The 23,497-nt window shown below is 42.1% G+C and overlaps 1 protein-coding gene across 2 annotated transcripts in view; it reads right to left on the reverse strand.

Moving 5' to 3' along the window:
• GLG1 (golgi glycoprotein 1) overlaps nt 1-23,497 on the reverse strand; it is a 68,535-nt gene that overhangs the window by 41,325 nt on the left and 3,713 nt on the right. For both annotated transcript variants that reach the window (XM_028739330.2, XM_077931809.1), the window contains exons 2-3: nt 3,932-3,964; nt 1,532-1,618 (exon numbers count right to left, since the gene is read on the reverse strand). In XM_028739330.2, the coding sequence (XP_028595163.2) occupies nt 1,532-1,618; nt 3,932-3,964 (120 nt within the window). The remainder of the gene's footprint in view (nt 1-1,531; nt 1,619-3,931; nt 3,965-23,497) is intronic.

The raw sequence follows: 23,497 nt of genomic DNA on the forward strand, positions 1-23,497 counted from the left end.
CTGGCGAGCCAGCGCAGCACACGGAACGCCGTTTACCTTCCCGCTGGTAAGTGGTCCCTATTTATCTACTTGCACCCGGAGGTGCTTTCGAACTGCTAGGTTGGCAGGAGCTGGGACCGAACGTAGATAAATAGGTACCGCTTTATAGCGGGAAGGTAAACGGCGTTTCCATGTGCTGCTCTGGTGCCGGTTCGCCAGAGCAGCTTCGTCACGCTGGCCACGTGACCCGGAAGTGTCTGAGGACAGCGCTGGCTCCCGGCCTCTAGAGTGAGATGAGCGCACAACCCTAGAGTCTGTCAAGACTGGCCCGTACAGGCAGGGGTACCTTTACCTTTAATATTTAAGAAATCTAACTGCATTTGCCGTCAACACAATGCTGCCTGTTGTTGTTTTGTTGTTTTTAAAGTACTGTCGACCTAAAGCTGAATTTATGGTATGGCACACAAAAGGAAAGAGTATAAGGGGAGGCAGCACTAGGATGAACTGCTTGTCAAATAGAACAACCTTCTCAACTTAACCTTGAAATAACTATCTAGAGCAAATCACAAATACCTGCAGAAGCGCTTCTTTTATTTGTCACTGATGCAGGGTCCCAACCACTACACAACTGGAATATCCCAATTATATCTAGTCAATTTGTTTCAACCCTTGACTTTGGAAATGAACCCTTCACAGATTTATGCTACATTCCAAATTCCACTCCTCTCAACCTAGCCAAAAGGTCCTACACTAGGTACAAGTGACAAAGCCTCACTGGGAAGCAATATCCCTCCAGATTTATTTTTTCCTTTAAATATGGCTATGTATGAAGATTTCCAAGTCTTGCCATCACCACCTTGAATCAGGAGAGAAGGAAAGCTACGAGTAGCCCTCAGAAAAATAGTGCTCGGAAAACTGCCTCAATGGAGCAATATTCAGAAAAGTGTTTTACTGGAAAATGCATCAGTGCGCTAATGACCTGAAGGAAAACACTTCCAGCAATTATACAAACAATTATGAAACTGTGAATGACTGAAGCTCTTCAAGTAAACATAGTATTACTTTTTTTAACTTTAGAATTTATGAGCACAGCAACAAAGTTATAACACCACCTTAGAGACTACATTTTATAGCAAGAGTTTTCAGAGGATGAATGAACAATTCTAGACATTTTCCTAAATTCTGAAACTCTCAGGAGAGCTGTTGGCACACCAAGTTGGTACTTTGATCCACAGACATCACCTGTTACTCTTCCGGAATATATTTCTCTAGTGTACCTTTCTTGCTAGCAAGTACAAGATGGTCTAGATCTACAGTAAAAGTTAGTGGCCTGTTAACATGTTCCACCCTTTCCATCAATTAAAATAGCCTTAGAAAAGTACAGAAAGAAAGACCCCACGGCTTGCCGCTGTTCTGTTATGTGGTATTTAAAACATATTAATAATTCTCTATTAAAAACCCTTTTGATATATTCATTTCAACAAGACTTCAATTCTTTATTTAGAAATAAAATTAAGATTACTGCCCACCACATAATCTTCCTCAGTCTTACCTCTGATATGGTAGACTTGCAAACCTCTCTAGCCACTGATTCAAATTTTGGATCTGTAGTCAGGTTCAACTTGTAGTTCCACAACAGCTGGGAGGGAAGAAACACAATACTGTTATTTTTCAACTGCAGGAATCTTTCATGATCCAGGATACTGAATAGATCACGGTTCAGACTTAAAACAAACTTAGCCTCATCTAATGATATCTTTATTGTGGTTTTGAGGCTGCTTTGTGTAGGTTAAAATTTAAATCTATGTGAACACAAGCCAACCAACTCATTTCCTGCACAGCAGTTTTCATGTGATTCTCAGAAATACATTAATATACTGATGCTCTGACATATGGTGAATACAGAACTTAGGGAAGCATGTGGTGTGTAAATCTCATTTAAAAAAAAAATAATCAAACGAGAGCTTACTTCTATGGCTCATAATCATGAAGAATCTCAAAACAAACAGAGCCATAATTAGTGGAGCTTGGGCTTCTGTGCTTATGACAGCACCCATGGCCAATCAGTCTTCTCCATGCCATGCCATGAGAGCATTCCACTGCAGAGAAAGTTAAATTACCTATCTGTACCCCTCAGTTTGTGTGTGTATGCGTATTTTGATTGTTATAGGCTAGAATGTTAGAATTCAACCAATACAGTTGTGCCCCGCAAGACGAATGCCTCGCAAGATGGAAAATCCACTAGACGAAAGGGTTTTCCGTTTTTGAGTTGCTTCGCAAGACGAATTTCCCTATGGGCTTGCTTCGCAAGACGAAAATGTCTTGCGAGTCTTGCCATTTCCCCCCGCTTCCCCCCCCTTTTTTCTAAGCCGCTAAGCTGCTAATAGCCTTTTAGCAGCTAAGCCTTTAATAGCCGCTAATCCGCTAAGCCGCTAATGGGGTTGCTTCGCAAGACGAAAAAACCGCTAGACGAAGAGAATCGCGGAACGGATTCTTTTCGTCTTGCGAGGCACCACTGTATTTGAAGAATTAACAGATGGTGCCTGACACTGAATTTAGCAGTGTAAAAAATACATGCTAAACTTGATTTTATCCTGATCAAGGAATCATCTTTAAGAAACAAAGACAGTCATGACCCATCAAGATTGGCCATCAGCAAAGCAAAAGCTGTGCCAGCCACAAACAGGAGGGGATCATTAGTAAGACAAAAGACCAATAGTTTTGGTTTAGGATTACAATTTGCCTGTTAGAAGTGAACAGGAAAAAGGTGTCTGTTTTACAAGCTTGGGGGGAAATTAAAAAAAAAAAAAAGGATGACAGTCTGTTTTATGATGCAGAAAGGGTCAGACACAATGTTTGGGAGCTCTTTGAATTCAAGGCTGCAGTAATGGAAGGAACAGGACTGTCTTGGGATGTGAATGCTCTGAACTCCCTCCATCTAGGCTAAGATTGTATATATGTGTAAATAAACCATGTATCATAAAGCTGCCACCATCTCTGATGTGCCTCATTGTCCAAAACGAAAAACAGACCTTGGTAAGCATAGGGATATAGATATAGGGATATAGATATAGGTAGAGATACTGTATGTGTCGGTGAATAGCTGTTTCAGGTAGATGAGTGGAATAGGAAGGAAGGGACTTAAAATGCCCTGTCTACCCAACTCATTGAAAGAGTCATCCTATTAACAGAATGTCCTCCAGTCCACTTTTTACTTTATTTATTTTTTAAGTTAACCATCCTTCATCTAAAGGGTAATGTATAACAATATTAAAATACAACAACAGGGAAATATGATCCACTCTAAAATAAAAACTAAAAGGGCAGCAGATAAAATGCAAAAATGAGACCTCAGACAGATGAAGTCACTTTTAAATGCCTGGGCAAAAAAGGAAATCTTAACTTTGCACCAAAAAGATTGTAATATCAGCACCAGTTTAACAAGCTGGGGTGCCACTGAATAGTATAATTTTAATTAAGGCATTCTTCTGTGCATACGTAAGCCCAAACATCATACTATCCTACTTGACTGGATTTATACTTATGTTCCTATCAAGATGGTCACAAAAAAATCTAAATTGTCTATATAGATCACAGAGAAATAAACAAACAGGAGCCTTTACTACTTAAAAGGAGTTGGCCTAGGATCCCTGAAAGAAGCAATTTGCCAGAAGCAAATGTTGCAAAGTAATAGTAAATGCCACTCACAGCTCCCTCCCTGTTTTCTTTAAAAGGGCTTTAAATATCTGGTTTTATTAGGATTTTAAACTGTATTTTCTCTTTGGCATATGGCTTTCTACTGGTCTAATTATAAGTTGTGAGGTGCTGCTCTTTTAAGGTTTTTTTTTTTAAGTGTTATATTTATTCTAAGCCACCTTGAAAAAGTCAGAATATAAATCACTGAATCAATAAAGAAGCAAGTGCCAGCCCTACAGAAAAAAAGCACACTTACGTGGTTGCAGTCTGATGAGATTTCATTGTCCGGCTGGAAAAAGAAAGAAAGGGACATTAATTCTGAGCAGGTCATGTTGCACTGTATTCCTTCCACACGAACAGGCACAAACTATTGTTTCAGAATAATGTGCATTATTAAATAAATGATGAAATCAAACCACAAGAGATTGTCAACTCACAGATTAAAGGCAAATTTATCTAATCTAATCAATCTCTGCTGCCCAGGGAAATGGCCTCGACTGAAAGGCAACAGTCATGGGATGTTTTGCTTTTTTGGAACAGTGGTCTTGTACTGCTTTTGCAATAGTGTTATTTCATAAAGCAATGAAGTGTAGACAAGCCAGAGATTTATAAGGCACACTAGAGGTTCCATCAAACTAAAGCAAGTAGAATTTAATTCATGAAATATTTCTCATGACCTCTTCAGATCATAGGCCATCCAGAATTTTTTTATCCTGTCCATGGGTCACAGTTCACAATTAGGAATTACAATTTTGAAGAAAAGTGCTAACAAAATGGATTTTATTTTGTTCCCTTTGGAGCAAAAGTCCAGAAGTTATGAAGCCTCCGCCCAGAGTGGAACGGAATAAAAAGAGGCTGTATTAATTGCCCTCCACCCAGGCCTGCCTGAAAACTACCACTCACAGCCATAAAAGTCTCTGCTCAGCCAGAACGTCCATCAGAACTCCTCTGGCTGCTACTTTTCCACTTAACTCTCTGCTTGCACATCACAAAGTGCCATATTTACCCCATTACCCCTTCAAATCCTTCTGCAAAACCAATCTTTTTTGTACAGTCATACCTCTTGTTACGTTTGCTTCATGATATGTTTTTTCAGGTTGTGTCCCACGGCAACCCAGAAGTACCGGAAAGGGATTACGTCCAGGTTTCGCCACTCGCACATGCGCAGACGCGCAAAATGACATCACGCGTATGCACAGAAGCTGCGAATCGCGACCCGCGCATACGCAGATGCACAGGTGCGGGTTGCATTCCTTTCAGGTTGCGAATGGGGCTCCGGAACGGATCCCATTCACAACCAGAGGTACCAATGTAATGTGTTTAGATTAACTATGCTCAAGTACATGTAAGCTCATCTGCTCACATTCACTAGCTTTTGGTGGGTAGGGACTTCTTTGTTTATAACACTATGAAGCATCATGTGCACAAATGACTCCATGTATTTATGAAATATTGATAGTTGTACCCATCCCTAATCAAAAGGCCAGAAAAACTACTCAGTCCCTCCAGCCTCATAGCTCCCCCCGCCCCAAGCCATCTTGCTGCTAGCTCCAGTGGAACTCATTCTGGCTCTTAGTCGGAAAGCTGACTGCTACTCCACAACAGCCTTGGTTCTGAAAACTGTAGATGCACAGGCGTCGGCTTCACAATGGGGCAGCACAGGCTTCAGTGAGCCTCTCTCTGCATTTCCCCTCAACCTGAACTGGGTTGCTTGTTCTCTGAGCTTCCTTGGCAAAGTTCCTTCAGGTTGAGTTCAACCACTGTGCCTTCACAACTGCTTGTTACTTCTTGCAAAGCAGCCATGTGATATGAGTATTTGCCTCAGTGGGCGAGACCCAGCAGCAATATCTTGGAACACCCTGACCCTTGTGTAATTTTCAGCAAGAGACTCAGGTCACATCCTGCATTGTAAGAATTCTTATGTAGCCCTCCAGGATATTTATGCACTGTGGCTGCAGAGGTGAATGGAAGCACACTCATGCCTCTGCTACCAGCCAGAGGACCGAGAGCCACTCAGAGGCTGTACCCCCAGTTCCCAGAAAGGATCTTGACGAGGGGAAGAGGAACCTGGCCCTAGATGTCAGCCAGAGAAAGAGCAGCTTCAACAGCTTCTTGCCCTGGGACTGGAGAAGTTAACAAAGGCAAAGGACACTCTCATGGCCCCATCCAACAGCCAAAGGGTCAGGAGCCACCGGCTGCTTTCAAGCCAGGGAAGACCTGCCCCACCCAAGCTGGATAAAAGTGCCGGCTTTGTTATTAATTTGATCTCCTTTCTCTACCTTTTCTCTCCACTACCTTCCTTGTGTGTCTTTTGTCTTTTTAGTTTCTAAGCCAGATGGCAAGGCCTGATTTTTTTAAAAAAATGTCATCTTTGGGTCTGAAAAGTGAGACCAAAATACAGTAATAACATGATTTTTAAATAAAGTAAGCAAACAATCACACAAGTAGAGTGATGTTTTATGTTTGGTGCCTCAATGCACAATATTTTTGTCTCATTGCTTATCCTCCCAGTACCCTCACCAGGATACACGCTCCAATCCCTTTCTGCATCAACAAAAAACAAATGAAGATATATATGACACATTTTCAGGCAGAGGTCATCCATAACAACTTACAAACAGTAAAAGCTTAAGTATAAATATCAGTATCACTCAGTATCACTATTGAGCAATATCACTATAGCTAAAAGCAATACACTATTTTATTACACCGGCTAAGGCTCGGGGGTAAGGGGGGGGGGAGAAAAAAAAGGAGAAGACCATTTCATTTTCTACAGTCTACACAGTGGGTGGAAAGAGACAAGCTTTATATAGCCTTTCAATGAGATCCATATCCCAGCAAACAGGATGTGGTATTTTTAAACGACAAAGGAGTCCACTTCTCTGAAAACAGTTTGCCATAAGCCTATTTAGCACAGAGAGTGTACAAAAAGAGTGCTGCTCTATTCCACAGTGGTCCTACTGAATTGTTTTTTGCTTCTTCCAAGCAAGGCAGCAACAAAGCATTTTAGCCATGTGCCTTCTCATCTACTAGCAGTGTTCGAAATTAGCCGGCCTTTTGCAACTGAATGAAGATGTCCAGGAGCCACCCTTGGTGCCTAACATCTCCACCTGCCTGGCTGCAGTCAGCTGGTCTGCTGGGCACAGCGGCTGGTCTGCTAGGCACAGCGGCAGCAAAAGATGCACGTCTTTTCCTGCACAGCGCTACCCCCACCAAACACCAGATTTGCCCAGCAGTGCAACAGCAAAGTGTCTTTGCTGTCTTTATTTTGCTGTCGCGCAGCCAGGTGAATCAGGTGTTTGGTGGGGTAGAGCGGTAGCAAAAAATGCATCTTTTGCTGCCGTGCTACCCTGCAACCCAGATTCTCCCTGCAGTTTTTTTGGGTTTTTTGCAGGGTTGCCTGGTTTGGTAGGAGGGCAACAACAACAAAAAATGGCACCTAGACATTTTGTTTTGGCGCCCACAGCCTAGTCCCAGTAGCCACATGACTCCTAGCATTCCTATCTCAGTATCTAACACTGTCTACTAGGATACACGGCCAAGCTAAGCTTTTTCTTTTTTAAAATATCAGCATAATTTTGTTCATACATCTTGACTGGCCATATACCCCAAACCGGCAATAAATTTTAACAATGGAACAGATACCTATATATAGCCCTAAGATCTTGTTCAGTGGTCTAGGTGCAAATTTAAAATTTATAGTCATCCGCATCAGCAGTGGAAGGGCATGAGCAACCAAGCACCCAGAATGTTTCTAGCCCTGCCATGTTAAGGTGAGTTAGTCTAAATACCAGCTCATGTTTTCTTCACAAGGGACATGTAAATGAAGCTGCTAAAATGCCCGCTTAATTTCTGTTTCTGATTGAACATGACAATTAAGCTGGCAAACATTTCTGGCATTGAAATTTGGATTGCGTTGAAGACAATGTCATTTTCTCTCCCCCCCCCCCTTTAAAAATAATTTTTATTGAATGATTCCATGCCACAAAAAACAATACAACCACACTACCACCAAATACAATCAAGATATAAAAACCACATACATCAATATTTAGTTTGTTATTTGTTATTGACCGTCTTATTTCCTCCCAAACATTCCATACAAAAACACACATATGTGCAGACACCCACACACCCACATCCACAATGATAATAATGAAAGTAAATATTTTTTCCCCTTTTATCTTCCAATATCTTTTCTTCAACTTTGACTTCCTGTGACAATATCATTTTCTTGGTCAAATAAAAACTTCTTCTAACAAAGCATTAAACATTAGCATACTTTAAGATTATGAACTGCCTTTATTCTAACTGATTTAGTCAGTTCTTATACTTTTTTGGGAATGTAAATGTGCTTCCAGTTTTAATTCTAATAAAAGATTTATGCTCCAGGTATGCAAAGTTTGAGCAATGCTGATCTAGTGAGTGGGACCTGCTCCTGTAGCCTTGAACTGTGTGATAGGAATTTTATGGTCTTAGATATATGGCAACATTCATAACCACACGTACATAGATCAGCACAGGAAAGCCAACCTGGAACCATTTTGATTCCCAAACTGACCAAATGTTGTCTCTGCAAGGTCAAACTGGAAAAGTCTCCCCATTGTCTCTTTCCTCACAAATCCTGTCTCAAGGATATGTCTGTTTGAATAAGGTGTGAGCCTGTGACCTGGCCCAGGAAATAAATATTTTACCACTACAAAAGAATGGCCAGGCTCCCCGGGAAATCCAATCAAGTAACTTGCCAGACAGGAGATAAACTGTGACAAGAGAAAAACAACATTTAAATTTCTGTGATGTAGGTGGGATGTATCTGAGGGGTGGTCTTAGATTACACCCCTTCTGTGATGTATGCATAATGTTTCTGGGGGTGGTCTTGATCTAGATAATGGGAATTTCAAAAGTCTTTATAAGCTCTTGCACACCATCTTTCTGGGTCCTCCTCCTCTCCTGCGTGTGAGGGAGTACCCTGTTGCAACAGATCAATAAAGATCAGGCTTACTAGCTGCTTTGCTTCTCAATATTCTCTGGTTGGCCTCTGTTATTTTCTCCTACCAATAGGGAACCTATGTAAGGACTCTATATGGGCTCTTGGATACCCCATAAGGGAAAAGGGCATATATTTTTATTTACAACAACTGCAATAAAGATTGCCCTATATTCATAATGAGAGCAAGCCACAATGGATTTTTCCTGGATCCCAATAAAAGATGCCGTCAAATTTGCTTCCTAAAATGTCCATCACCATCATGGTATGCACAGCTGGGGATTTAGGTTATTCGAACTGTAACACTCAAGGAAAAGGGGGACAAGAAGACAAAGCAGAGAGGCCATGAACAAATTTTAGTGCCCCTCCCCAATTTTGTTAAAAAATGGTGGGATTTCCCTCAAGAAAATCAAGAGCAAGGAAGAATGAAGCCAAATGTCCTCTACTGATTTTACGACTCTTCAAGCCCCTAAGCAATGCATGCTTACTGATCCTAGTAGCTTTACTGAAGTCACATAGCAGGTCTCAAGAAGGAATCATGAACTCACATTGTTCCTCTAAAGCAGGGTGGCCAAGTCCCCAGAGACTGCGATCTACTCACAGAATTAAAAACTGGCAGTGATCAAACCCCTTTTTTGGGGGTTCAGGTCAAAGCTGAACTTTTTTTAGGGAGGACGTCTTCCGTTCTGCAGACTGTGCAACAATGGAGGGCAGGGCGAGGGGCCGGGATTCACGATTGACCAAAACCTCCTGAGAATCTACTAGTTGGGACATGCCTGTTCTAAAGCATTGTGGCTCACCAATGAGTTTTGCAGAGAAATGCGAGAGTGGGTGGCTTTTGTGCTGTTCCCTATGATACAAAAACCCATTGATATGCCCACTTTTGCCTCTAATTCTACCCACCACTGGCATACATCCCCTAGGGAATGTGTCTCTCTGGATGAAAAAGGTTCCTCACCCCTGAATTTAAGCTTCAGTCTTCCTAACATTCTTCCATGGATTTTTTTCCCCTAGCACCAGACCTTTTAGACTGTAAATGTGAAGGCAGGGGGTGTCTTTTTTTACAGATCTATAAGCAGCTCTAGAAACCTTTTTGGGTGAAGAGCAGGATAAAAATGTTTCACATAACCCAGGATAGCTCAGTTGGTAGAGCATGGATATCTCAGGATAATGGGTTCAAGCTGCACATTGGGCAAAAGATTCCTGCATTGCAGGTGGTGGGATTAGAAAACCCTTGTGGTCCCTTCCAACCCTATGATTGTATGACCTACACATTCAAAATTAGAAACTGTCTTCTTTCCTTCTGATAAATAAAAATAACAGAAGTTGGCAGCATTCAACTGGAATCATAGTTCATCTTCCTTAATACAGACGGCTGAATCATTCTCTTTGAAATTTAGAATGTCTCATGCATTACGTAAAGGTAAAGCGACTCCTGACCATTAGGTCCAGTCGTGACCGACTCTGGGGTTGTGGCGCTCATCTCACTTTATTGGCCGAGGGAGCCGGCGTACAGCTTCCAGGTCATGTGGCCAGCATGACTAAGCCGCTTCTGGCGAACCAGAGCAGCGCACGGAAACAGCGTTTACCTTCCCGCCGTTTACCTTATCTACTTGCACTTGGACGTGCTTTCGAACTGCTAGGTTGGCAGGAGCAGGGACCGAGCAACGGGAGCTCACCCCGTTGTGGGGATTCGAACCGCTGACCTTCTGATCGGCAAGTCTGTGGTTTAACCCAAAGCGCCACCCACATCCCTGTCCAAATAAACCCCCAACTAGAATAAACAGGCATATTAATTTACACAAGATACAGCGGTACCTCCGTTTGTGGACAGGATCCATTCTGGAGGTCCAGTCGAATCCTGATGTTTCCGCAACCTGAGGACTGCTTCTGCGCATGGGGCGAAACCTGGTAAAATACTTCCGGGTTTGCCGCGCATGAATCCCGAAGTTTACGTAACCAGGGAGTTACGTAAACAGAGGTATGACTGTATTTTGGCATCCTTTTATTAGGGCACTTCTGGCGACAGGCTGGCAACCTTTATGCCCTATCACAAGTAGATAACATTTTGCTAAATTTGTTGAAAAGGAAGAATACTTATCCCTTCCAGCAACAAGTAGCAGCTTGCTTGCTGCTAAGTTCTCCACAGCGGAAGGCTGTGGTCCGCTTCCTTCAAGATCACCCAAAAGATGCAGTTATTGAGCTGTTGCAGTTCATTAAGCCTACGTTAAATTAATCATAGTGACAAATTATCAAAAGGCAGGTGTGTTTGCCTATTGTAGCATTGCAAAGACCAACAGAATCTATGTGGCAGAAGCTTTTGCGGGCCATGGCCCACTCCAGCAGATGTGTGAAATGTTATCCTCAGTTGGTAGATTGTTCATGAAAGCTTTTATTATTCCATTAGCCTTTAAGATGCTACCAGACTTTATTTTTAAAATTAATTAGTTTAAAAGCCAGCCTAAATCAAATATTTTAAAAAGGAAAGTTTAATTAGAAAAGAGACTTTGACGCAAGCTACCCACGTCCAAGTGACTGACAAGGCACTTCCAACAAAAAGTCATTGTCCAAATTGCCCAAAAAGATTCAGCCAAGGCCACAAAGGAAGCAGAGCACAAGGTAATGCAATAACAGCTTGGCAACCTTCTGGTGGAAGTCCCAGAGGGACCCTTAGCTGAGACTTCATGTGGCCAGAAGCCACAGGATTCTAGAAAATCTCATACTGATGAATCTCTCAACAAAGGCAACACTTGCCTTGCCTATGTCTAAAAGGGTTCACATTTCATTTAAGTGCCAAGAACAACCCAACTCATTTGTTTGTGAGCACCTTACACTACTGGAACACTAATGAAGTAGTGGGTAAAGGCATGGTAGTCCCTTAGATGGCACAACAATAATCATCCCTTGTAAAAGCAGATGGTGGGAGTAGATTGCCCATACTTTTAAAACTTTGACGCTTACTCTCATCTCAGTACCTTCTCAACACCCATTAACTACAATTAAGGCCGATTTCAGACTTGAATGGGCTATTTAAAAAATAACTAGAATTTGGTTTTTAAACCTTAGAAAATAATATTCAAGGTAAACACATTGAAATTAATGGACCGTTGTATTGGTGGTCTGCATGCAAAGAAAATGCATCGTATGTGGGACTGCTTTTGAAAGTGTCCAGCAGCTGTAGCTTGTTCAAAACGCGGCAGCCAGGTAGCTGATTAACCTCACTGTTGAAACTGCTGTACCAGCTCTCTTATTTGTTTCCTGGCTAACTGAAAAGGCTGGTTATGTGTGACCTTTAAAATCTTCTGATTTATGAGCAAGATATCTGAAGGACCTCCTTCTCTCCATATGTGAACCTGCCTGGCTCATTAAGATCATCGACAGAGGGACCCTCTTGTCTGCTCCAAGTCCACATTTCTTTGTTGTTGTGCCTAGACTTAGAACTCCCTGCCTAGGGAGCTCTCATCAGCCTTCCGCTGCTGCGTCAATACCTTTTTCCAAGGATGGGTCGTACAGCTCAGCCTTATTATACTCGTACAAATCTATTCCATTGTTATTGCTGCCGTTTTTTAGAATCATAGAGTTGGAGGGGACCCCGAAGATCATCTAGCCCAACCCCCTGCAATGCAGGAATGTGCAGCTGCCCTTTCAGGGATCAAACCTGCAACCGCAGCATTATTAGCGCCACACTCCCAATTGAGCTATTCTAAGTGCTTCATTGTTAATGGTGTTTTTTGTTTGTGGCATTTTATTAATGTGTTAACTGCCTTAGACTGCACAAGGAAAGACAGAATATAACATATACTTATATCCCACTGATTGCTCCCTACCATCTATTTACAGCAATAACTACTGTTTTAGAGACCTTAGAACTAGCTACTCTTCAAATATTGGCAAATACTGGAAATTCCAACTGAAGCTCCTGTTCACCTTTTACTGGTCTCAAAGCCCTACCAGATCATTTCATTTAAGCATAGACCGGTCTTTGCCTGCTTGGTACCCTCAGGTGTTTGGACTACAACTCCCATCAGCCCCAGCATTAGCATTGACACTCCTTTAGTAGGAGGAACAGAGTAGGCTCATGCAAGCAAGAAGACTGAAGTTGAAAAGTATCCCCAGCACAGTTTTCACGGCTGTTACACTGAGCATAACTAATTATGCTTTTGCTTTTAGTAATGTCTTGCTCTGGCTTTCCTTTGCAAAGTCTTGCTATGAAACGAGGTTTTTCATACATTTGAGCTAGAGGGAGGAATTTTTTTCCTCAGTCAGCATTTTCATTGTACAAGTCCACCTGGATTGGCTCCCTCCTATGAAGAATTGCAACATCTGTAACTGCTTTGAGATAAGCCATTTGCTTCATTTTTTAAAAAGTGAACAGAACTTTTAAAAACAGCTCAGTTAGCAGGAATCCCAAAGGACTATGCTATGATAGTTCAGTTGGTAGAGCATGAGACAGGGTTAAAGCACCATGTTGGGCAAAAGATTCCTGCATTGCAAGCAGCTGGATTACATGAGCCCCATGAGCCCTTCCAAATCTACAATTCTATATTCTATTCTGGTTAGAATATCAGGAGATACAACAACACGGATGACAAGCAGCTCCCTCCCTCCTGCCCCCTAATACTACCCCCTCACCAGTAAGATATACTTCTTGGCTTGACATTAGTTACATACATTTACTCGTACTGTGGTTTAAATATGAACCCCATGGGTTCAGCACACAGCAGTTGTCAGTCAGTGGAACTGAAAGCATGCAAGTATACTATCTGGACTCCTTCCTTCAATCAACCCAGAGTCTTTGGCCAATGAGCAGCAGCCCTGATCAACATCATAGTGCAGATCCAAGACAACCCCAGCACCCTGAACTACAAAGAATAATCATGCAGAAACCAACAGGCAGCTGAAGTCTATTAAACTCATTGGCAACCCACAGCATAATTGGAGAGCATGAATTGTGCAGAAAGAGACATACAAAGCAAACTACTCTAGATGACCCAATCAAGCTAAACCAGCCACAGTGTTACAGGGAAAGAGAGAAAGCCCAAAGTCATTAGCATCTACCGTAATTCTGCTAAAAAGATAGAAGAGCTGGCCAGTACCAGAGCTGCTTTTTCAAAATGATTTAGAAACATTAGCTAGTGGCAGCCTGCATGTTAGCAGGTATAGACAGATATTCACATGTAGATCCAGGTTCACATATATAACCTGTTTTGAAATATTAGCACTAGCTGTCAATTGGATTTAATCTGATTTTGTCAGAGAACATCTTCTCCCATACAAATCCACCAGTACATAAGATAATCTAATGAATTCCACTGCACAAGGCTAACATCCACTAGAAGTAGGACCTCCCCTGTTGCAGACCCAATTTTGTGGATCCTCTGCCAAGAAAATACCACACAATATCTTCCCTGCTAACTAACTAACACTTTTGCTTCTACTGGCCTTTGATCATTATATGACTTTGCTCCTGTGCTGCCTTCATCTTGCTCATAGATTGCATTTTACGAGTTTCACTGTTATCCTAGTTTGTGAACTGCTTTTCAAAATACAAATATTATTTAACTGTGTATAAATGTTTAATAAATTTAAGCCAACACAAGGGGGAAGCCGCTTGCTGAGTTCTGATGAGCACAGTAACCACAAATTTGTCAAGTAAGTAGCAGCTATGTCTTAACAAGTGCTTGCATATCATGCCTGTCAGCTGCCATCTTACTGTAGAAAATGTCAATATATCTAACTAACTCAGAAATGACCGATCTTGTCCTGTTCAACACCTCTGCACAGCACACTTTGTACAGAAGTCAGTGGATCCATCAATCACTGAATAGTACCCAAATAGTCATGACAACCTGCACCACACACTCAACAAAAGGTCCGTGCAACTGCATCCTTCAGCAAAAAAGGAGAGACATTAGTAGTCAATATTTTCACTTTGGAAGATACTTGGATTCTCAACTCATTCATTAGCTGGGATTGTGAGGATACATGATCATATCACTATATTCCTCAAACAAAAACTCTCAAATCCAAACAACCACATATATCATTAAGATTTGCTGTGAGTTAAAAAATCCCTGTGCATAGACCAACTCAGTATTGCACTGTTCTGCCTGCTCAACCTTTGCAGGTTTCCTAATTGACTGCATTTTGCATTCCTTCTTCAAGAGCACATGAAATTATTGTGGTCAGAATATCAATGACATTAGTAAGCCAAAGGCAACAGTAACAGTAACATTTGACAGGTTTGTTGTTCTGACCACAATGGCAGTAATGTTGAAAGTTATGGCAATAATGTTGAAAGCATCTATGCACTTGTTCAATTTGCAACATGTATTACTTTTGCATCAGTTTGCAGTAATCCATGATGCCGGTTGTCATTTATATAATCAAAGTTTGAGGATCATCTTGTATACCTCACATCTTAGCCATCAAACAATTGTGCTCTCCTCCTTACTGTTGGTGGCTGCATGTTTATACATGAGAGCAATCTGTCTACAGTCAAGTATGCTCTCCACTGTGCATCAAAGGTGAAAACATTTTTTCCCCATTATTATATGGTAGGTCTGGGAAAACTCCTGGTCTGAAATATTGCTGCTGCCAGTCAGTATGGACAAGACCGAGATCAAGGAGCTTCCTATGTGACTTAACCTGCACATTTCCCACAGGTACTCTCATTTGGAAACTTACCGTATTTTTCGCCCCATAGGACGCACTGGCCCATAGGACACACCTAGTTTGGGGGGGGGGGAAATAAAGGGGGGGGATTATTTTTCCCCCAGGCGCAGGGCTGGGGCGGGGGACGCCCGAGCTTCCCCCAACCCCAGCCCCCAGAACAGGCAGCTCTCTGCGAGCCTTGGGAGACCGGCGCGACTTCCCGCCAGGCTCCCACGCTTGCTGATATCTGCCTGAAGCCCAAACCAGGTCGGGGAACAGCGGGATGGCGGCGCTCTGCCTCCCCGCTGTTCCCCGAGCTTGTGGGGCTGGCGGCGGGGAGAAGCGTGCTTCTCCCCGCTGCCAGCCCCACTCACTCTCCAGGCTTCAGCGAAAGCCTGCATTCGCCCCATAGGACGCACACACATTTCCCCTTCATTTTTGGAGGGGGGAAAGTGCGTCCTATAGGGCAAAAAATACAGTACTTAGATGGACACCAATGTGCTTCTACAAATACAATACAGATGCTGGCATTTAATTTATTCTCATTTGCCTTTTTAAAAAAAGATGTCTTTTGAAAGTCTTTAAGAGCAAAATAATAGTGAAAAGGCCACAATGTCCATTTTACATCTGGAGGCAGCAGCACAACACACGATAGCATATTGGGTTAGACATATTAATAGATCAAACAGTTCAAGAATTGCAAGCCAACACTCAAAAGTTTTTGACTGTGCACAGGCACACAAGGAATCACCAAAAAAAAAAGAAAAAAGCCCACCTAGTTTGTACCCGTTTTCCAGGTCCTGCATTCCACACCCTAATTCTAGCTGCTCTTTGCACCTACACTTTGAATTCGTTCTTCACGTATATGGGCAAACAGCTTTATTCCACACATCATCATACTAGGGTCTATCCAAAGTCAAAATGGGGCTTTGACATGATTTTCTTACTGTGCCAGCTGCAGGAAAAATGCTGAAAATAGAGATGCCCTTGTATATAGTCTTCATAGACCTGACAAAGGTCTTTGACCTCGTCAGCCAAAAAGGACTCTTCACACTGCTCAACAAGATAGGATGCCCACCTAAGCTTCAGAAGAAGATTGTGTCCTTCAACAAGATCATGAGCAGCACCATCCAATATGACGGCTCACTCTCAGACGCATTCCCTATAATAAGGCCTATATTTTGATATTTTTCTTCCAACCAATGTTTCCAGCAGATGAGCCCCCAAAACACACATTTGTCTGTAAATGCATGGGCTTATACCTGTACTATTAGAAATCTGTCATTTGACTGAGCATCACAGTATGGTTCAGATCATTGGTTTGGTTACACAGCTGCTAAACAGGGCCAGTGCAGGCTTACAGATATGGAGATAATCCAAACTAGCCCAGTAGTTGCCACATTCAAGCTTCTCAGTGAATATTCATTCCTTAATGGAAGGTTCAGCTGTGTCAATATTGGTTAATTGAAGACACAGATCAGTGAACAATAAATTATAGCTCTGATGATGAGAAGCTAATGCAAAAGGGTAGAACAGTTTACAGCCTGGTTCCATTTATTCTCCCTAAGGCGTAAGGGCGCTAATATGCAATGCCACCCTGCAGAGTCACACACATACATACCCAAATAAATGTATTATGTCTCTTAACTTTATGAGAGAATCTCTCTTACTCTCTTTGGTGGAACTAAAGCTTAACACACATACAGTACACAAATGGAACATTTCATGCCATCTTTAAGCTGGACTCCTTGCTCCCCTCATCCTACCTTCCAGAAATAGCCGATACAATTTTCTGCCTCCTGCCTCAGTGCTAACATAGAACTATGAACTGACTCACAGAACAAAAGCAGCAGGATCTTTGCTCTCACACATATGAGGATTTCTCCACAAAGGACCTTAACACAGCACAGGGCAGAATCAGGAAACTGCTCTCCAGCCGGGAGAGGTGTGCAAGGCTAAAGAAGCCAAGGCAGTGAGCAGGATGCATCGCGCTCGCTGCCTTTGCTTCTTTAGCCTTGCGCAGCCTCCCCCGGCTGGATTTCCCCCTCTAAAAACTAGGTGTGTCTTGTGGTCTGGTGCGTCCTACAGAGCAAAAAATACGATATATATTTACTTGACACAAGACAGGCTAAGCATCTGCCAGCAAAAGCCTACCCACTTAAGATCACCATGTGCCCAAAATTGCTTGCCTCTTTGTTCTGGTTCAAATACAGTGGCACCTCGGGTTACAGACGCTTCAGGTTACAGAACCCAGAAATAGTACCTCGGGTTAAGAACTTTGCTTCAGGATGAGAACAGAAATCGTGCAGCGGCGGCATGAGGCCCCATTAGCTAAAGTGGTACCTCAGGTTAAGAACAGTTTCAGGTTAAGAACGGACCTCCAGAACAAATTAAGTTCTTAACCAGAGGTACCACTATAAATGTTTTGGTACCAGATCTAACCTAATAAAGAGAATAAAGCATTGGGTCAAAGAGAAAACAGAGATCTACAAGAAATCCCTCCAGGAAGGTCTAGGCCTCTGCTCCACCTGCAACATCACAAAACAGAACTAATAGGCGAAACAAACAATTTGAAACTAAGTCGTCGTCGTCCCCAGCCTCAACTCTGCAACTGTTGGAGTAGAAGAGTGCAGAAGGCAATGGTGAGAAAGGGAGGGAGGAAGAATAGGGGGACGAGAAGGAAGCAGCAGAGAGGGTCACGGGGTTGGGTAGAGTCATGGGGCACCATGGAGGACATTAACTCCAATGTGAACCCGATGCCCAAGTGCAGGAGCTGGAGAAGCAGCTGGAGAAGCAGAACAAGCAGCTCCACATCCACAGTGCCAGTGGAGCTCCAGGCAGCAGCCCTAACAGGTTTCTTGGCTGCCTTTGCTGCCATCCCCTGCCACCACCAGGAGCAACTGTCTGCTGCAGGGCTTGCCCAAACAAGGCCAGGCCCAAGCAGCCTCTGTTGAGTGAAAAAAGCACAACAGGAAGCAGCCTAGTACCAGCAGACAATTCAGCAGTAGAGGGAGTCAAGGAGAATACAAGCCTTCTGGATGAAGTGGAGCCACTGGAGGCTGAGGAGCTGGAGCAGCTGGCCAGGTGAGGAGATTCACCTGGCTCACAGTACCAAAAGGTATGCCTCTTTTGTGCTGTGTAAGCCAGGTGATCTATGGGACACTGCTACCCCACAGATTAGCTGATTTGTGCAGCAGGCTTGCTGCTCTGCAGACCAACTGATTGCTCATGCCAGCCAGCCAGATGGAGATGTTAGGCACCAAACCTGGCACCCGGACATCTTCATTGCCTCACAAAAGGCCAGCAGCCTGTCTTAAAATGCAACTAGCACCTAGCTAATTTTGAACGCTGCTTATACCTTCAACATTCTTATTCTAGTTCTCTTGTGCTGTTGCTAAAACCGCAAATATCCTACTCACCAGCTCCAAGCCACAATGTCAGGCAGGTGACAGCTACCATTTTTTAAACAGATACCCCGTAGCATTTGCACATACAAAAATAGTGGCAATGTTGGCAGCTTAAGAGTTTTCTTATTAAGCCATGTAAATTCTTCTAAGGAAATCTCTAAAAATTTCTAAAGAAATTAATAAAGACACTCTGGGGACCCCTGCCATGACAAATCCAACTTTGCCAGAGTTATGATTGGGAAGAACATAGAGATCACTTCCAGCCACAACCACCTATCCCAAGAAAGTGAATCAGCTTCACCAACACACTGAAGGCCATGAAGACCAAGGACACAGAATGTTGAGAAACAACCTTTCTTATCTCACTTGTTCTCAGCCTGCATATGAATAATTTCTAACAGGCACAACTGTTCTAAGAAATCATGTGCACCTAGTAAAAGTTTGGTTAAGGAAGAACACTATTTCTCTGTACAATTCCTACACAAAGGTGGAATCCGAATCCGTTACTTTTACTGCGTTTCCCTGAAGTATCAGTTTAGCTCAGATTCCGTGGAACCTGCAACATACTGAAGGGAAAAACAAGTACAATGAGTTTTCTAGAAGATTTGTTCAGAGCATGAAAGCAAACACAGTTTTAACACAGTTCAAACTAGATAAGTGAAAAGGAATAGAACTGCCAGAGCATTCAAGTAACAGCAGTTGAAACACAAGCATGACTCATCACCACAGCAATCTATTACCCTGTGGTTAGAGAGATGCAGGGGTGGGGATTATATACCTTAACTAATCAAACTGCAGTGCAGGGGCCTAGGGAAGAAGACCACTCTAATCAGCTTCCCTTCCTCCAAAGGCTTAAGACACATCCTCAGAGTACATCAATCCCTATTTGCTTCAGTTCATGCTTCTTACTCAAGCTATACAAGTGTGAACATGAGAATCTTGTCCAGACTCTGCTGGAAATAGGTAAACTACCTGCTTACTACATTTTTATTGGCAACTACCCATTAATGAGCCTTAACTAATGAGTTAAACAGCTATACTAACTGCTTAATGACTGAAACTCTTCTAGTGACACTGCTGCAAATCTCCAGGCACCATCTGCTCACTTAAATTTTCATACTGACAGGAAGTTATCATGCCTGTCTTATTGCAAAAGGCACAGGCAAAAGAATATAGGCATTCAAAACATTTTACAATGACACAACAGTTAAACATGATATCAATTCAAGAACACCAGGCACACGTGCAAACACTTGCTGGAATCCCCTATTAAACATATACATACACAAAGTTTTCCATGTAACTTTTTTTAGACATACCATCTTGGCACAACAGCCAGGCTGGGATCAGCAGCCATTTGGCTCTACCTCCCACACCCCTGAACTGTCTCCTACATACCACCTCTCTGCATGAAACTTCATTATGTACCATTATGAAAGCCCTGGTGCTTGAATTTGCTTATTTTCTTCTTTCTTCCTCATTATTTTTCTTTTTGTATCATACTGGATCATAAGCCAGTTTTTAAAACTGTCAACTACTTTGAGTGGTTGGTTTAGCCATCCAACCCCAAACACTCACCAAGCTACAAAAGCAACAGTGGCAGGAAAATAAACCAAGCTCTGGAAAAGCAAGTCATGACTTGTTTGCTCATCTATGAGACAACTCTTAAACAAACTGTAGCTTAGTGTTATGTAGGAAGGCAGTAACAACAGTCTTTGTTTTTTGTAATTAGCATAAGTATCCAACTCATGGATGACTTTCTTTGTTATTCTTACAATGTTAATGCTTTAAAAGTCTTGATCAACACTTAATTGGTTAGTTCACTAAAGCAGTCACATTCCAATTTGTAATAACAACATATGTAGGTTTACTTTTAAACCTAGAAAAGTTATTGCAATATGCAAGAGGCATAATAGCACATTTTAGCACAGAGAAGAGTGGCAGGGGACAGAAGACAAAACTCTGCTAATTTATCATTAATGCAATGCTCCGCTCCTAATCTACCCAAGGACAGCAATCCTGTTGAGCACTGATGTTTTGTTACTCCATCCCCTTCTGGGATAAAGGTGGTATGTACAAGTCATCCACTCTACCCATAACTTCATGGACACAAATGAAGTCAAGGGTTTCAGGCTCAGCAGGTTCATTAAACTAAGATCAAATAGTGACCTACAAACTGTTGTCATCAACAACTTTGTTACTGCAAATTACTTTAAGCTAAACTAACTGAGAATCACTGCAAAATATTCACCTTTTTTCTTGAAGTTACGTGACACTTGCAAATTTTACTAGGATTCTATTTTCACATTCACCTTACATATATGTCTATTCAGAAGTAAGTCTCACTGAGGACTTACTCTGGGGCAGCAGTCCCCACACATACCTGAATGCAGTGGGACCTAAAAGAAGGACCTACCTTCTTTTAAGGGCAAGTGTATTATAATGGTTAGAGTGTTGAACTATGACGTGGGAGACCAGAGTTCAAATCCCTACTCAGCCATGAAGTTCATTGGGTGACCTTGGGCCAGTCACTGTATCTCAGTCTAACCTACCTCACAAATTTATTGTGTGGATAAGTTGGGGAGGGAAAACTATGTGCACCACGAACTTCTTGTGGGGGAAGGTGGGCTATAAAGTGTAATCAATAAAAAATAAAAAAAATGATTTGAGCTTGTTGTTTTATCTTTCTCTTTGGACAATTGTTTCTCAGTGTAAATAAATATGTACAACTCCTTTAAGACAAAACATGCCAGACTCACTGTTCAAGATGCTTTGCAGTCCAGAGGTACATGCCAATAGCATGGGTAATGTTTCTAATGGACTAATGAATTTTCTGGGCACCTTTCTGAAAGGTTCTGTTACTTATTGGCAGAAGCGGGCAAAAAAAGCACTCTGTTCCACAAGAAGGTACAAGACAGCATCCAAGCAAAAGGCACACTGACCCAGCTCACACTTAACACTTTTTGGTCCATGTTCTTGGAACAAGCAATGAGCAAGAGCATTCCCTCCCCCATCTCCTCCTCTCTCATTCCCAGCTGCAAAACAGAGTTTTTCTGGTTTGTTAAAACCAGTCTTCCTGTTGCAATGTAATGGAGAAACTGTGATTTAACAAAGCAGTCTCCACTGGAGGTTGTGATAAGGAAGCACTTATTTAAGTTTGTTGCTCTTTTCCACTCCAGCATGCTATACTTTGTTGGACCAGGAACATTACACCCGAACCCAGAGAACACTCATTGATTAAGTGGCTTATACATTTTCTAAATAAACTAGGTCAGTATGTGACAATCCAAATACTTCAAATTCCAGACAAAGCAGGATCCTGCACACCACAGAATGGCGGCTCTATGAAGATAACAGATGTTGTCAAAACCAGTCTACACCCATCACAAATATTAGGTTATCTACTGAATTTAAAGCAACTTGACAGCTCTTAACACACACAAATCAGATAGCAGCACAAGAAACACTTAGGCTAAAAAACTGAACCCTCTGGGTGACATTCCAATTGAACAGAATTTGATGATGTGAATGGCGTTCGAAACTCCCATTGTTCTAGGCATGTTTTGCAAAATGGAATTTCATTAGCATGAGCAGTTTTTGAGCTCTGGGTGCAGTACTGCTCCTAAGATTTCAGATTAAAACTGCAGAGTGGAAGGAAAGGGGGATCTTTTTCTGCCTCCCCACTTCCAGCCACTCTCTAAAGACTGGAGAAGAGACCCTCTTAAGAATATTAGGGGGGCAGGCAGGGGAAGCATGGCTTTGTTTTTTGCAGTCTTCAGATGAGGACTAGATCATGTGAAAAATGAATATAAGATTTTAGCTGCAGTTCATTCATTTTCAGCTTTGTACTGTTATTTTAAAAGTGTGCCTAGACATACCGTTGTTGCACCAATAACCTAGGTTTAAGGTGCCATTTAGCTCCTGGCTTTCATATCTGTTTCTAACAGAGGATGCAAATGCATCTATACCTCCAGGCTCTAAATGGAATAGGCAAAAGGGAAGGACAGCCCACCAAGGAATCCAAGCAGAAGTGTCACCTCTTGTCAAACAAGCAGTATCCTTATTCGCTCTAAAAGCTCTTGTAAATCACAGAAGAGGCAGTATCATCCAACAGAAATCAGAGCTATATCTCAATATCCTGAATGAACTAATAGGCTTCTGCCATACCACTACATCGCCAACTCAAGTCTGCTTACATTAATTTCTCACTGCTACACTACCTATTGGATTGTTAACTGATGATACAAGACAAGAAAGTGAGAAAGGAATGTAACATTTTAAATGTTTTTATGCCATAGAAAAAGGGTTCCTAGTTCCCACCCCTTAAATTAAGGGTATGAAATTAAAATGATTACAGCACAACCCAGTTGGAAGTCCCAGTTAGTTCAATGGGCCTTAGACACAGGCATGTGTATACAGTATAGGATTGCTGATAAATGATAAAACAATTTTGTACAATGTAGCACAGAGTGGGAACAATAGAAACTGCAAAAATATGTTACTAAATTGAAGCTGCTATGTTTTACAAACTATGCACACCAATCTGGAGTAAGCATTACTGAATTCAGTAGCATATACAGGTAAATCAGAAAATTGTAAATCTAAAAGGAAGGCAATTACTCAGATGTAGGAATCTGTAATCCCCAGTGTGATCATGTGGAAGTAGTAACTCCATGTGTCTAACAATATTCAAAACTTTTCAAGTACATTTTAGTAACCCATGCAACCATTCTTTAAGGCAGGTGAGTATATCTCTATATTGCAGGTGGCTGCT

The sequence above is a fragment of the Podarcis muralis genome, chromosome 7 (assembly GCF_964188315.1).
Source record: "Podarcis muralis chromosome 7, rPodMur119.hap1.1, whole genome shotgun sequence".
Taxonomy (NCBI): domain Eukaryota; kingdom Metazoa; phylum Chordata; class Lepidosauria; order Squamata; family Lacertidae; genus Podarcis; species Podarcis muralis.